This window comes from Culex pipiens, chromosome 3 (assembly GCF_016801865.2).
Source record: "Culex pipiens pallens isolate TS chromosome 3, TS_CPP_V2, whole genome shotgun sequence".
Lineage (NCBI taxonomy): Eukaryota > Metazoa > Arthropoda > Insecta > Diptera > Culicidae > Culex > Culex pipiens.
Genome location: NC_068939.1, coordinates 65009811 through 65025637, shown reverse-complemented (window position 1 = coordinate 65025637; position 15827 = coordinate 65009811). Strand labels below are relative to the sequence as shown.

Below are 15827 nucleotides of genomic sequence, written 5' to 3'. Positions count from 1 at the left end.
CTTTTCCCATGCGACCGGACGGCACACACACAGGGCCGAAGATGTAGGGGACTGGAAATTTAATATGTATCCTTGGCTAAAAGCTCTTGCTTTGTTCGTGTTTATTAGACTGTTTCAACAATTAACATTCAGTTTAAAAAGATGTAAAAACTGATTCCCCAAAAAAAATTAAAAATCATTTTAAAAATATAATTGAATAAGTATCATTTGAACCAACCAAATGTTTACAAAGTAAGCTCGTATGTATCATTACATGCCATAAATAAATTAGCACCACCAAACATTGTCCTGCACTGCCTGCAGCAGCAGCACGCAAACACCATTGTAGAATGCATATTTAACAAACAACTTACATCCCCTTTGTCCATGGAGCTTTTGCTTGGCAAACAGGTTGGGGTGAGGTTTCCTTTTTCTTCTAACTTGTGAGTTTACGGGTCTAACTTGTGAGTTTACCTTGCGATTATTCAATTTAAAAATTACTTTGTCAGTTTAAGTCAAATCCCAAACCAAATGTTTCAGAAAACTTAAAAGATGAAATTAAGACTTTTGTTATTTTGTATCCCGTATGAGAAAACAAAAAGACACTGAAAAATGCGTAGAGAAGATAAAAAATGCAATATATAAAAAAAAATAATAACAGCAGATTTTCCCTCCTTCATTAAATAAGAATGTCAGTTCTATACCGTAAAACGGGGTAACTTTGATAGCCGGAGTTACTTTGATAGTTTTTTTCCGCAAAATGAAGAGTACAATTAAAATACGTACGGAATGGTTTAGAATCATACTGATCGTGGTAGAGAAGTGTTCAAAGTACCTCAAAAAGAACTTTTCAAAAAAAATTCAAAGGTTTAAAAAGTTAGTTAACTATAGTTAAGAAAATGTTGATGAAAGTCATTATTTTAAACTTCTCAAAGTGTCATGATTTTCTCAATGAACATGATTACGAATCGGGAAACGGAATGCATTTTCGGATTCATTGGACAATTTTTCACTAGGAGAAGGTTCAATAAGTTTGTAAATAGGCATATTTCAGTTGAACATTTGATTCGTGCTTCGAATTCAGTGTGAAATGCAATATAAATCGATAATTTTATAAACAAAACTAGTTTTAACAAATTTCAGGCGAAATTCCGACTTTTGAAAAAAAATACCTTAAATTTATAAGTATTTTGTCAAATAGCTTTTAAACTTTGTTAACTTAATATAAACATTGTTTTTTTCTCTTAAAAACAATATCAGCTACTTTAGTGATGGTACATTTAACGTACAAATAAAGTTTGAACATCTTAAATATGATTTAAATAAGAAAAACTATGACTATCAAAGTCACCCCGGAATTTTAACTAAGAGTTTTTAACGTAACTATTTTTCTAAACACTATTGAAAAAACTTTATTTTCCAAAATAGTGCATGGACTTTGTATGGCCTACCCCAGTACATGTTTTAAAAATAATAATCTTGAGAAAAACCTTACCTATTAGAAAATATTCCAAAAACAAATTGAAATCCTATCAAAGTCACCCCGGTTTTAAATTATTTTAATAAATTTCAAAATTCATACAAAAAACGTAAGCAAATGCATACTTTATTCCACATATTTGCCTGTCCCTTCAAAATATTGAAGAGGGGAAAATAAATATTTATTAAGCAACATGTTATTAAGATTGTTTTTATATCAATTTTTAATTTTAGAACCACAGATAGGAAAACACGCAAAAATGAATCTGACAGTAATATAACTATTATAATGTTGAAAATGAGGCCTAAAATTTGAAGAAACAAAATGACACTTTTCCTTCGCCTCTCCTTATTTAAAAATTCAGTTGATTCTCAAGCAGAAGTTTAAAAAAAATTGGCTTTTTAGAGAACAATTCTGGCAAAAATAATCAATTGATTGAATTTTAAAGTAGTTATCTATTTGAAGAAAAAAACAGTGAGTCATATTTTGCATTTTTTTTACAACGTTCTTTTGAACAAGCAGCTATTTAAAAAGTTAATCAACTTTTCTATTTTTCGAACTGGAAATTAACAGTTTTATTATTATTTGTTATCAAAGTTTTATAAATTATTTGTTATCAAACATTTGAATGCTTGCATTTTTTTCAGGTTAGGTCCTAACATAGTCACAAATTCAAATGAAGGTTTTTCATCAAAATTTCTTAGCTTAATCTTAAATAATAATTAAAAAAAAAAAAACAAAATTATAAAACCAGTTTTCGAGTGGTTAATGATTTTTTATTGATTTCTAAGCGATTTTTCTTGCTATGAAATGTTGGAATGTTTATTTCTACATCTACCAATGCAATTAAATTTAAAAAAAGTTTTGTGTGGTTTCAACGATTTCGAAAATCGACTTTTCTTTGTATTTTTAAGTTAGGCCAGCCTCTCAAAGAATAAGAATCGATAAAAAATAATTTCTCGAAGTGTCACCTTATTAGCCTTATTTTTTTTTTCAATCATAACTTACAATTAAGCCCAAGACTCCGAATCGATCAGAAAATTATTTCTGGCATGGATAAAGTTTCATCCAAATAAATAAAATGTAAATTTAAAAACCACGAAAAATATTTGCAAAATCATAGAGAACTACTCTTTTTTTAGACAAATATGCAAATTAGTGTTGGTGGTCAAACGGATCTGGGTCATTTTGAAAATTGACTTTTTATTAGCTCTTTTATTCTTTAACAAACTTTACATCCAAATAAGAAAAATGAGCACAGAAGGAGGATTTGAATTGAGCTCAAATATTTTTTTTTCAGCCTTCACCAATGAATATAATGTAACCCAAAAATCATAAGCAAATTTAAAATCTTACCATAAAACTGTTATAAAACATCGTTACTGAACAGATTCATCACCAACGGTATTGGCACTCAGTGACCTGGAAAGAATGTAAAATAATAAAACTTAAAGAAACGTGTAAATACAATTTTCAATTTGAATTCCACTTAACACATAATATTTTCCAAAAAATCACACTCTTATCTTCGATCTACAATATGGGCTATCAAACTGACTATTCATATTCTCAAACACTGCTATCTAGCTTGCAACGAGCAATAACCTGCTCGAATCTGATGCCACTAGCTTTGCACAAGAAATATCCACATCGATATAGAGCATTGACGTCGAGACAGTTGACAGACTTCATAAATATTTACAAACATATCGTGCCAGCTCAACACCCAGACGCGTGCTCCGATCGGACTCACGCTTGACACCAGCTGGCTTATAAACACAAACTCAATGGCCAGTGATTTATTCATTCCCATTCAGTTTCCAAGTCTTGAGGTACAACAAGTAAACAGTTGTGACGTTTAACGATGAGTAAGCAATTTTTAACAGGTTTTATATTACATTTATTTCAATTTACATAATAATCATGCCTTTTTAAATAAACGAGTTCAGAGCTTTTTACACATAAAACAATTTTAAAATCCAGAAAAACCTGTAACATGAAAAGCCCTTAAAAGTTTAAAAAACCTCCACAAGGAAAGACAAATCGATTTAAGCCCCCGAAAAAAACCGCCGTCGAGGAAAAACAACAAACAAACAAGGATCGTGTCCTTAAGCACATCTGTGACCTGTTTGGGGGAAAACAGAAAAGCAAACGAGAGAAAGATAAAAAAAGGATAGCTTGAATAATGAAGCAAAATAACATGGAAATTCGGCGCGTCCACCGAACGATATTCAGCAGCCTGTCCATCGTTATCGAGGTAGGGGGGTGTTGAAAATTTGGGAAATTGGGAAGAGAGAGGAAACTGAGGGACATTTTAATAATCACCTGGGAGGCGGGTGTTCAGCGTGATTGTAAACTTGAGGGGGTTCGGAAATCAACTGTGATAATTAATCAAGATTAATTTTGAGATTTTAAAGGCAAAATTCTGGAATTAAAATTAAAATCATCAACCTTAAATTCAGACCAATCTTCACGGTCGAACAATCTCCATCTACATATTCATGACACAAGTTACAGACCAGAGGCCAATAACCCAACCACCACTACTATCAGCTTCCGTTTCATAATTAATTGTTGTTTGTTTATTCAAATTGATGCGATCATGGCGAGGAGTGCATATGCAAATATTTAACCAGCCACGGATTATGGTTGGCTCCTGCAACTGGAACGCATCCTCTATGAATATAATGTTTATTTAATGAAAAATTACGCTTTTACCACATCTCATCACTTTAAAAAACATTGGTGTTTGTTGTTCGATTTTTTCTTTGTAGCATATTCGTTTTATCCAATTTTCTTTTGTGTTTTAATAATTTATTGGACTTAGTATACAAAAGTCAATTTATTGTTGAATGGGACATTTGAGTGGTTCTCTACGATTTAGAAAATCAACTTTTCTTTGTATTTTTTGATTTGGGTGAAACAAAAAATAATTTCCGGTCTTTTTTAATTTTTTAAATCTCTTTTTAATTTTAAATTTTTTTTAATTTTAAATCTCCAAAAAACGTATTTTTTAAATTTTCGAAAAAAATATATGTTTTAGGGAACTAAAAAACACATCTTCTGAGCTATAGTGCGTGAATGCGCAAAATCTGGTTTAGGATATATGCATTAGATAAATTCTGTTTTTTTTTTATATCAAAAACCTGGACAAAAAAGTATTAAAAATCATTTTTTAAAGCAAAATTGAAAACATCAGAAATTTTCAAAAAAGTTTATTTTTTGACTAATGAAATTTGGATCAATAGTTTTGAGATATATTCAGTTGAAAATCTTAGGCAAATTAGGTGTTACTTAGAAAAAAATCATTTTCATCGATTCGAATTTTTTGTGAGGCTGTATCTCAGAAACTAATAGTCCGATTTTCAAAGTTCCAAAGTTCCTGTTCCGCAAAATGTCTAGCGCTTTAAATATTTTCTATACAATTTCTTGTATTTTTAAAAGAGTGGATTTTATATTTACGAAAATTTATGATTTTTAATTTGAAAAGAAGCTATTCGAACCAATTGTTTTGAATGACTTCGGTTAAAATAGGAACAGAGTAAAACAATAAGTACACCGATTTCCAAATTTATTCCTCCAAAATCTCCTGTACCTTTTTGTATTGTAGTCCCGATTTTCCCCATTTGGCGGTAGTAACTTAAAGATGATTTGTAAAATATATTTTATATAAAACAATAAATTCAAAACTTATCTAAAATTTTGCATTGACTGGTATTATTTTATTTGTTGTCACTTCTCGTTTTTTTCTAAAGATATTTTCAAAGACATTTTTCAAGCTTTTCTAAGGCCAAGGCAAATTTTTTTTTTTTCAAAGTTTTTGTCCCTCGACTTTGGTCGGGGTCTAGAGGGGGTGGGGGGGTGGGGGGGTGGCGGTTGTGTAACATAATAAAAAAAATATAAATATTGAAATAACAAGCAATGGTTTCAACATTTGCATGGAAAAAGTGTTTTAAATGCATTGTACACTAGTTCTTTTCGCGATAGTGAACATCGAAATTTTTTAAATCAACCTAATGCTAAAATTGATTCTTGACGCAGGGGAATACATTTTAAATTGATTTCAGCTGATTACACTTAAATTTCCATAGAAATTTTGAAGTTTATTGAAAGTATTTTTTTTGCCCCCTGATTTTTCGGGCCAAAAACTTTAAATAAAATGTGTAGGGTAGGGTAGTCATCAATGAGACACTTTTGGTTTTCAACTTTCAACGATTTTTGTATTTTTTTCATCAGCATGTTTTAATGAGCTTTTTGTTGCATTTTCTTTCTTTTAATGTGTTCTAACATTGATCAAAATATGAGATCGATCCGACCTCTACAGCCAGAGCTATCCAACTGTCTCATTGTAGACGCACTTGGCAGGAACAATGAGACAGGTGGGGAACAATGAGACACTCTACGAAAATCAATACTTTTCTAGTAAAACATGTTTTTGTATTGTTCCATTGCAGGTGACTTACCTTGAACATTTTAAAGCAACTTTGCCAACTTGAAACTTTAATTAACAAAAGTTATACTAAAAAGTAAATAAATTTAGTAAAATCCATTTATTTATACCAAATAACTTTTGATTTTTGGCTAAATGAAGTCAAAACTCAATAAATATGCCAAAAATCACTTCCAATTCATATTTTGAAAGATTTCCCTAGATTTTGAAAAGTTTAATGAAGAAAAATCAAAGTGTCTCATTGTTACCCATGGGCTGAAAAGAGTGGGGAACAATGAGACAGCCCTGGATTCTGGGTATATTCTTAATTTTGGTCAAATCTAATGAAAGGCCATTGTAGCCCAACTCATGTCCTATGAAATGACGAAAGAAATTTGGAGAAATATTAGTTTTTGTGTTATTGGCAGCCTATGAGCGAAAATGTAATTTTCAGTCATAATTTACTTTTACAACCCAAAATCAAACATTTATGAATAACTTTGCAAGGGAGCGTCCACAACCAAAGCCACTATTATGGCAGAAGTTTATCCAGTAGACACACCTTTCCCCAAATTATGAGCCTGATTGGTTGAAACTACGACTTGTGAGAGCCATTTTATCATTGTTCCCCGTGTCTCATTGATGACTACTCTACCCTACTAGCCTAATGATGTAACATAAAAAAAATTAAATAAAAAATAAAGAAATATATTTTTAAAAGAGTTTTTTTAATTTGAATCAAATTGGAATTAAAAATTGTAGTTCAATTAAAATCCAAAGCATAACAAACAACAAAAAAACACATTTTTTATTTTACATTTCAAAAACGTGTCCACGTGGTTTATGGATAGTCCCTAAACTTTCTGATTCAAGGGAAAGATGTTTCATTATTTTCACTGTTTTGAAATTCTCTGAGATCTACTTAGATTTCTTGGAGCTGTCAATTCAATCTTAAATGGTATTTTAAAAATCAGAAATAAATTCAACATTCATTGAATTTTGTGCAACATGTTTGCAAAAAATCAAGCTTATCTTAAAAAAAAAACTAAGAATTATTTTATTTACACCTTTTGAAAAGAATTTAGCTTATTTTGAAATTTCGACAATGAGATAAGAGATGAAAAAGATGAGAGACTGGAAATTAGAGATACGAATTAGAGTTGAGATTCTCTGCCAACTCACATGAAATCGTAAAGGTTGACTTAGGGGTAATTTTGAAAATACAAAAATATTTTTGAATCCTCTACCACTTTTCGATACTAAACTGTAAAGCATGTGACACGTCATTAGATCGTAAATTTAAATTACTTTTCGAATCTGAAGAGTATTTTTTCCTCCTGAAACAAACAGTTTCATTTGAAAATTTCTTATTTTTTTTCAAGTTGCCGGGATATTTTTTTGAGTGTATCAATGTTCTACAATGTTGTAAAACAGACAATCCCATAAATTAAAAAATAAGGGATTTTCTTGTAGCCATCGCAAGTTATAGCGAACCCCAAAAACAATGTTTTGGAAGTCATACCGCCCCTCTGTCACGATTTATGAAAAATGGACTTCAGATTCGTGATCTGCGGACCAATATTATCCATAAGAACAACGTTTCACACAAATAGTAGAGGGGTTGGGGCAACTGCTGTGAATGAGAGATAAGAGATAAAAAAAAGATGATAGATGAAATATGATATATGAGAGATAAGGCGAAGTGACACGAAACAAGAAAAGAAGGATAGAAAAGATAGGCGTGAAATAAATATAAATCTAAATTAGATTATTTAATCTAATTTAAATTATGTAAATAAATTAATAAATCTTAAAAAGTTATATTTAACAAAAGACTCATAAAACCATAACTTACGTAATATTATTCCACGATAGTTAGAACCCATTTAAAGCTTAAATTATGGCACCACAAAAAGTGAGCAAAATTTTCCACGTTAGCAAAAACCGGGCTTCCATTTCCTCAAGGGTTAATTAAAATTTAGAAACAACTACCGCACACACACACATCTCTCGCACGTTATCATATCCGAAGCCATTTAAACAGAGCTCCAAAAACCAGGTCAGGTGAATAAGGGGGTCGAGTGTTCCGCCGAACTATTCAGCTTAAAAGTGAGACGGTTAATGAATACCACGTGGTATTCGCTCCGGGGCTGCTGCTGTGAGAACACTGGTTTTTCACCGGGGGTTTTCGGCGTTTGAGGATAATTAAATTTCATCCCGCTGATCTCCCCGTCCTCGCCGCTTCACATCACGCTCTGTTTCATTATCCTAATGAGCGAGGACATGAATAATGCGAATGAAGCTGATGGAGAGCGTACTTTAATTTGCATTTTTCAGTTGGGAAGTAGAAAGAGCGTTTAAGTTACTTAATTTTGACTAATTTTGGTTTGTTGGGAAAAGAAGTGAATTTATTTCTCCACGAAGAAAGACCAAACTGGACACTTTGATAAACCACACTATCGATTTCATGGCTCACCAGGAGCCAATTATGGGCAAACTAGCTCCCAATTACAGGGTTCATAGTCAATAAACAATAAACATCAGGCGGCTGCCTCCAACGCCAATTATGGTGTCGCTGAACCAATTCAAACTTGATTCGACGGCCTCGTCCCGTGGACATATAATAATCATATGAATTACAGCTCTATTTCTATAACTACAACGCCGGAGTGACACCACATGACAGACAGTTTACCCTGAAAAAGGCAGTTGGAGTTTTGGGGTAAATTGACCTAAATTTGACAAGACAAGACTGGATTTCAGTCGAAAAAGTTGCAATTCTTTTTAAATTGTTCGCAGAATTTCTAAAACCCAGGTTGCCAGATTTTTATAAACATTTTTTCAAACTCTTAAAGCATTTTCGAAAAATCATCACTTTATTCAATCTACAAACCTTTTTCACACATTCATTCCACCAAAATGCTCCTGAAAAGGATGTTCACAGCTTCGGACCGGCCACAAACCACACTTACTCGCCCCGTGACGGCTGGGGGGTTCATTTGTGTGCTTACAGGACATGGTGGGGTTGGTAAATGAATGTCTGTTTTACTCCGAACGCGCGCGCACCCAGGATAATAACCGCCCTTGTCGTGAATGGTGGGTGGATTTTCTCTGTACAAAAGTCGGGGTCGGGGGAAAATGTGTTTTTGCTTGACTATTCCCACATCATAAAATGTCAACGCCGGTATTTGGAACAGACAGCAGGGTGGTCAAGAAGGGAGGACATTGTTGGTGCACGTGGCTTTTTGTGTGAATATTTTATCCCGGTTTGGCAATGTTTGTCACTGCGTTATTTTATGATGATTTTAGTCAGTATGCTGTGTAAACGTAAAGCCAATGCAGCATTTTGATTATGTTTCGTCAAAACATAACAGGCTTTGATTAGTTTGTGTTTGATTTTCTTTGCGCAAAATTTTCTGTTATTAAACCTGAGTTTTTATTTCACGATTTTGCACCATAGTTCATAAGATTTCCAACAATTTTGAAATGGATTGAAAAAATATGACAGGACTATTATTTGAGAACATCGCAAAACTTCTGACAAGTCAAATTTTATTGATTTTTGTAGCTCTTTTGTTTACAAAGGGCAAATAACTTTAATCCCCGAATTTTGGTCTTGAAACTCCCTCGGATTCGAGTGATTTCCATGTGTGGTTTTAATGAGCAAACCGTTGTGGTAGAGTTTTTCTCAGCCCCAAGATATTCGAATTGATTTCTTTCGGATTCCAGATTGCAAGCTAACGTGCTAAACTAGTTTTAAGTCAATATTAGAATTTTAGATTTCTGGGGATTTGATTTGCTTTTTACATTTTTTCCTTTGGAATGGTATCTTAATTTTAAAATCAAAAGGCGATTAAATACTCAAAAATGTTACCTTTTTTCGCCACAGCATACTTCATAATCATTTATAAAATCGAATTTTTGTTTCATAAGTTATAACTGTTTAATGTTGCTATTATGAAGAAAAAAAAACCTCTTAAAAAAGGAAGAACTCGAATTGATAACTGTCACCAAATGAACATCAATTTCATCGGAAATTTCTTTCCAGATCAAAGTCCATGAATGATCTTTTGGAACAAATTTAACGGTGATTGGATATGCAGTCAGGTTTTTAACTTAGATTTTTTCCTTTTATATTACATTTTCGTCTTATCTGGACTATTTATTGAGAAAAACTATGATTTCCCGATTTCAAACATGTATTACAATGTAACTCAAGATCATTTAGTCATAGTTGTTCAATGAAACATGAGTTTAATTAACCGCAACGACGTTTTCATTACTTTGTGGTAGTCTTTATTCTTGTTGTAAAAGAACATTACGTACATTTTCATTTTTTTAATATTTTTTGACTTGGATCAAACTTTTTGAGGGATCTCTTTATGACCAAAAAAGCTTTTCTGTGTCATTGGTTCACCCATACAAGGCTCCATACAAATTTGGCAACTGTCCATACGTAAATATGCGAAAAACCTTTTAAGGAATTTTATGACCCATTTTGGTGTCTTCGGCAAAATTGTTGAGGACTATTCAGAAAAAAGGCACAAGGGAATTTTTTTTGACAATTTTTCAATTCACTTTTTTTTTACAATAAATCAATTTCCCAAGACCCATATTTTTTCATGTTTGATTTTTTTGATATTTTATAAAGAAAGAAACGGTAACTTTTAAGCCAGGGATACTTTAAGGTTAAAAACGGGCTTCGATCTAAAAAAAATCGCCAAAAAATATTTTTTCAACAAATTTTTGATCTTTAAAAAGCATTGGAAAGAAGAACAAGGGAGTTCCCCTTTTCAGCCTATTTCTATTATCGGACTATCAGCACTTTTATCTTGAATTACAGCTTTCATGAAGTGTTTTTGACTGTTCCAAAGTAATAAAAAGCTCAAATAAAAGTGAGCAAGCAACTCTCCTTTGTTGATACATCTGAAAATATTGTTTTGATAGCAGAAAACGGCAAAATTGATGAGAATTGGTCGCACGGCTTAGAGTGATTAAAATAAGTATAGTTCCCTTATTAAAATTTTAGAAAATTTTTGTTTAGAAGTTTAATTTGTTTTATGCGACTTTGCCAAAGTTTTTAAAAGTGTAAATTTTTAGGGGTCAACTTTGGCTGTGTTTTTTACTAACATTTCCTTTATTTTCAGTAAAAAGAAGTATGCAGTAATTTTTGTTGTGTCCAAGACTATGCCTCTACGTATTTTTTAAAATTAAAATGATGATGGCGCCATTCTAGAGCGTAAAATGTGAAAAACAAACAAAAAATTGAAAAATTACTGTAAAAACGTGAAAAAATTAGACAAGCAAAATGTTATTATATCAGGTGGTAGAATAATCTAATCTAATTATATCAGGTGGTATAATATTCCAAATACTACTAAAAACAAATAAAAACTAAACAAGATAAATGCAAATTAAAATAATGAAAAAAAAATTAAACTGGAGAAGTAAAGTTTTTCGTAGAACAAAAGTTGCTCAAAATGACCTCCTGAACAAGGAAAAAATAAAAACATTCAAAAAAATGTTGGCAGTAGAGGTTTAACTTTATTGGTCAATCAGAGCAGGACAAAAATTTGAAAATCTAACAAACTAACAAAATTCACTCCAACTGACAAGGAGTTTATGAACATTGTTTACACACAAGATGATGATTCTAGTCAGAAACTTCTGTACTGTACTGTTTTCGTGTAGTTTTTGCCACAGTTTATGTTGTCTAGTTTTCCCTCCCTACGTTACATGTAAACAAACACATATTTGTAAATAACAGAACACAAACAGGACGAAGAGGTCAGTGAATTTGTCCTGACCGTACATTTTCTTGTAGGAAAACCATCTCAGAACAGTCCCATTCCCTGACAGACCTCAGAACAGGTCAGAACAGTTCAATTCAGTACAGTTTCTGTAAAATACAGCCCAGTTTACGCGAATAAAGTCTTTTTGTATTAAACAGTTTTGTTCTTTGTAATCTGAGTAATGTAATTTGTATTTACCGGAAAAGAAAGTGCGACAGGATAAACAGACGTTCTTATGTGCGCAAACAAACATGATTGTAAATTTTAGAATTGTATTTAGAATGATTTCAATTATGTTTGATTGAGTTGAATGAATTACTGAACTTTTTTTTTTTTAATTTTAGCCAAGCTAACCTTTAATAATATATTCAAAATAATCTCAGCCAAATCTAAGCTGTTTAAAGCATCTGAAATCTTAAATTCATTTTTAAATTTAATGTCGCTTGTGTGCTATCTAACCCAATGTCCAACTCTGAGGAACTTTAGTCTAATGACCAACTGCTGGATAATTTTACCTGATCCATCCGTCCATCACATGGACTATTAATCCTAAATACTTAATTTAGGGTAATTTACGTCATCAACATCAATGTACCCGAGCTAATGTCCATCACGAAACCACTTTACCTTAATTTCCAAAACTAATGCACCACCCTAATGCCCAATATTGATTAAGAGAGGTAAGGGATGTTTTGATTTAGTAAATGGTATAGAAAAAGTAGATTGACGGGAATAAGGAAATAACGAAAACAAAACGAAAATCTATGGACGTAATATTTGAACAACCACTGATTTTCAACAGCATAGATTTTTTTCCGAATGCCCTATCCTAACGTCTTTACCCAAACGTCCTAACGTTATACGATATTTCACTGTTATGTCTAACAACAGGGTACACTACCCTTATGTAATTCAGTCACGTGAGTATGAAGTCGGTTTTGTGACTAACAGAATATGTCTTGATAATGATGATCAGAACAGATAAACCAGACATTGTTTATGAACAATACCCTAAGCCGCCCTTTTCACAATTTTGTTTCCTATATAAATAAATCCAGGACACTAAATGAGTACAACGTGACAAGACACAGGAGTATTGCATAAAAAGCAAGTGAAAATAAGAGCAAAATAAGACACAATACTGCTGCTTCGAACAAAAGCACAACGAAATGGTAAAGAAAACTCTAAGCTCACAAAAAAGGGATAACGCTGCGTGAAAAACTTTTTTCCTATTCAATACTTATCCCGACGATGGGATTGTAAGAGGGTAAGTATTTGTATGTTGTGCCTATCTAAAACAAACCTACTTTGAAAAAAAAGCGAAAATATTACGTCGAAAAAAGGTACAACTAGCACCAAAAAAGGATACACGTCTCATAACAATCAAATAAACTTCAACCAAAGCTGACAATGTCACCAGAAAAAGGGACGATGAAAGGAGTGAAAAGGGGGGGTGGGGGATTGAAAGAAAAACAAAACACTGCCAGCATAACAACAAACACAAACAAAAGAAACCGAACATATACAAACACACACACACAGTGACGGACGCAACACTTACCCGTGGCACAGTGATATTTATTAATCCCCAACAGATTTTCTTCAAGCCCCAGCGCAACCCACTCTGCTTCGGCTTCTTCTGGGTTCGATTGGGGAGTTGGTTTTTAGAGTGCGGGTGTGGAGAGGTTCGAGGAAGAGTTGTGATATTTTTTTTATTACATTTTCATTGGGGGCGATTTGGTGGGTATTTGTTTGACGTTTGATGTGTTTCGTTTTTTAATGTTTATTTTTGTTTTTGTTCCAATAAATTACACACACGAACATTGATTTGTAGAAAAGAGACAGAGAGAGATAGTAAAAGATACAATATAGTAGTGGCCGGGTGAGGAAGGAGAATAGTTTGATTGGAAGAGAAGAATAGAGAGAAAAAAATACAGTTAGCAGAATAAAATACAAGAGTAAAACTCGAATAAAGGGAGACAATTCAAATATTGTGGAAGCAACATGAAGTGATCAACAATTTGCTGCAGGGTTGAGAGAAGCGGAGCTGAAAATGGGGAGACAAGATCTCAACACTTGACCAGGGGGAGATGGGTGGAATGATAAATATAAAGTAAAATGTGGGAAAACTTTTATCGCTACCGAGATTGTTTGCTGTTCGTCAATATTAGTTTGTTAATTGTAGCGTCCGGGTGCGGGTTCGCCCTGAGTCCAGGAAGTTGTAAAAAATTTGAAAATGTAGTAAAGTTATCGTACTAAACCCTTTTATTGCAAACAATTGAAGAATTCAGAATGCAGAAGTGATACTTCTTCTATAAATGTTGCAACACAAATTTCTAAACATCTCACTTTGTTCAAACATTAATTCATATATTGATTTGTTTTTTTTTTATTCGAAATACGAGTCAAGGTTGCAAGATCATAGGAGCTTGTGACTCTTATGATCTACAGAATACCTGATCAAATTGACACAAAAGTTGGTTCTAGAAGTATGGTAGCAAAGTCATCAATGAGACACATTTGGTTTTCAACTTTCAATGATTATTGCTAAAGAGCAATTCCAGCTCAAATCAGGAATTTTTCTGGTACTTTTGTACCCGACCCTCTCCGATTTCAATGAAACTTTTTAGACATGTTATCCTAGGTCTATATAAGCCATTTTTGTGTATATGGAACCTATTGTACTAAAAATTACATTTGATAAGGGCGTAAGTTATTTAAATATTTTTGTATATTGTAATTTAAAAATTACTGTATCTCGAAACCGTTGCATCGTATCAAAAAGTGGTCAAAGACAAACTTGTAGGAAATTTGATTGGCTTTTTGGAAAAATGCACTGAAAGAAAAATACACGCTACTTTTATGAGATTTTTCAGTTTTTAGGTTTGAAAATTAAATTTCAATATGATGTCACGATTTTTTTTCGTTTAAATTTTTTGTGAAAATAACCTAATATGTTACAAAAAGACTCACGAAAAATGCAGGATGGTATGTCTCTCCTAAAAAAATACAAAAATCATTGACTAAAACTGTTTTTTTTTTTTTGCAAACTGGTCTAAACGTCAAAATTTTCAAAAACCGATAGTGAGAATCGATTCCCCAGACAATTTTACATAAATGTCTCAATATAGACCATTGTCCTATGTCCAATCTTTTTGAAGATACAGCGGTTTTAAAAATAAAAATGTTGCAAAAATAGGTTTTTTGGTGGTTTTTGGTGATTTCTATATGACAAACTTAATTTTTCAGTCTCGTAAATATTTTTACTGGAGAGCTCGTCCAATTTCCCATAAGTTTGCCTTTGACAGCGTTTCAATTGGATGTATGGGCTTACAGATATAAGCTTTATTACATTGATCATAACTAAAAATTGTATTTTTTTTTTTCAGTGTGATAAAAACCTGGATAGTAAATAAGCTTATGTAAATAATAAAACGAGTCAAATTGAAAAGCTGTCAAAGGCAAACTTATGGGAAATTTTACGAGCTTTCCTGTAAAAATATTTACGAGACTGAAAAATCAAGTCTGTCATATAAAAATCACCAAAAATCACCAAAAACCTATTTTCTCAACATTTTTATTTTTAAAATCGCTGTAACTTTACAAGGATTGGACATTGGACAATGGTCTATATTGAGACTTTTATGTAGAATTGTCTGGGGAATCGATTCTCATTATCGGTTTTTGAAAATTTTGACGTTTAGACCACTTTTCAAGAAAACAGTTTTAGTCATACTATCCTGCATTATTCGTGAGTCTTTTTGTAACATCTTAGGTTTTTTTCACAAAAATTATAAACGAAAAAAAATCGTGACATTACATTAAAATTTAATTTTTGAACTTAAAAATTGAAAATTCTCATAAAATTGGCGTGTATTTTACTTTCAGTTAATTTTTATTTCAGAAAGCCCATCAAATTTCCTACAAGTTTGTCTTTGACCACTTTTTGATACGATGCAACGGCTTCGAGATACAGTAATTTTTAAATTACAATATACAAAAAATATTTGAATAACTTACGCCCTTCTCAAATGCCATTTTTTTTGCCATACAATTGTCTCCATATACACAAAAATGGCTTATATAGGCCTAGAATAACATGTCTAAAAAGTTTCATTGAAATCGGAGAGGGTCGGGTACAAAAGTA

General features: G+C 32.2%; 1 protein-coding gene across 7 annotated transcripts in view; it reads right to left on the bottom strand.

The window, feature by feature from the left end:
* The window catches only part of LOC120424979 (transient receptor potential cation channel trpm), a 226430-nt gene that overhangs the window by 152999 nt on the left and 57604 nt on the right, over positions 1 to 15827 (bottom strand). For 3 of the 7 annotated variants that reach the window (XM_052710409.1, XM_052710412.1, XM_052710419.1), the window contains exon 2: positions 13242 to 13316. The exons of 1 other annotated variant lie outside the window; for it this stretch is intronic. In XM_052710409.1, coding sequence (XP_052566369.1) covers positions 13242 to 13316 — 75 coding nt within the window. Of the gene's footprint in view, positions 1 to 2815; positions 2882 to 13241; positions 13317 to 15827 lie in introns of those variants that run through there. 3 more of the 7 variants (XM_052710415.1, XM_052710416.1, XM_052710417.1) reach the window with 2 other exon arrangements.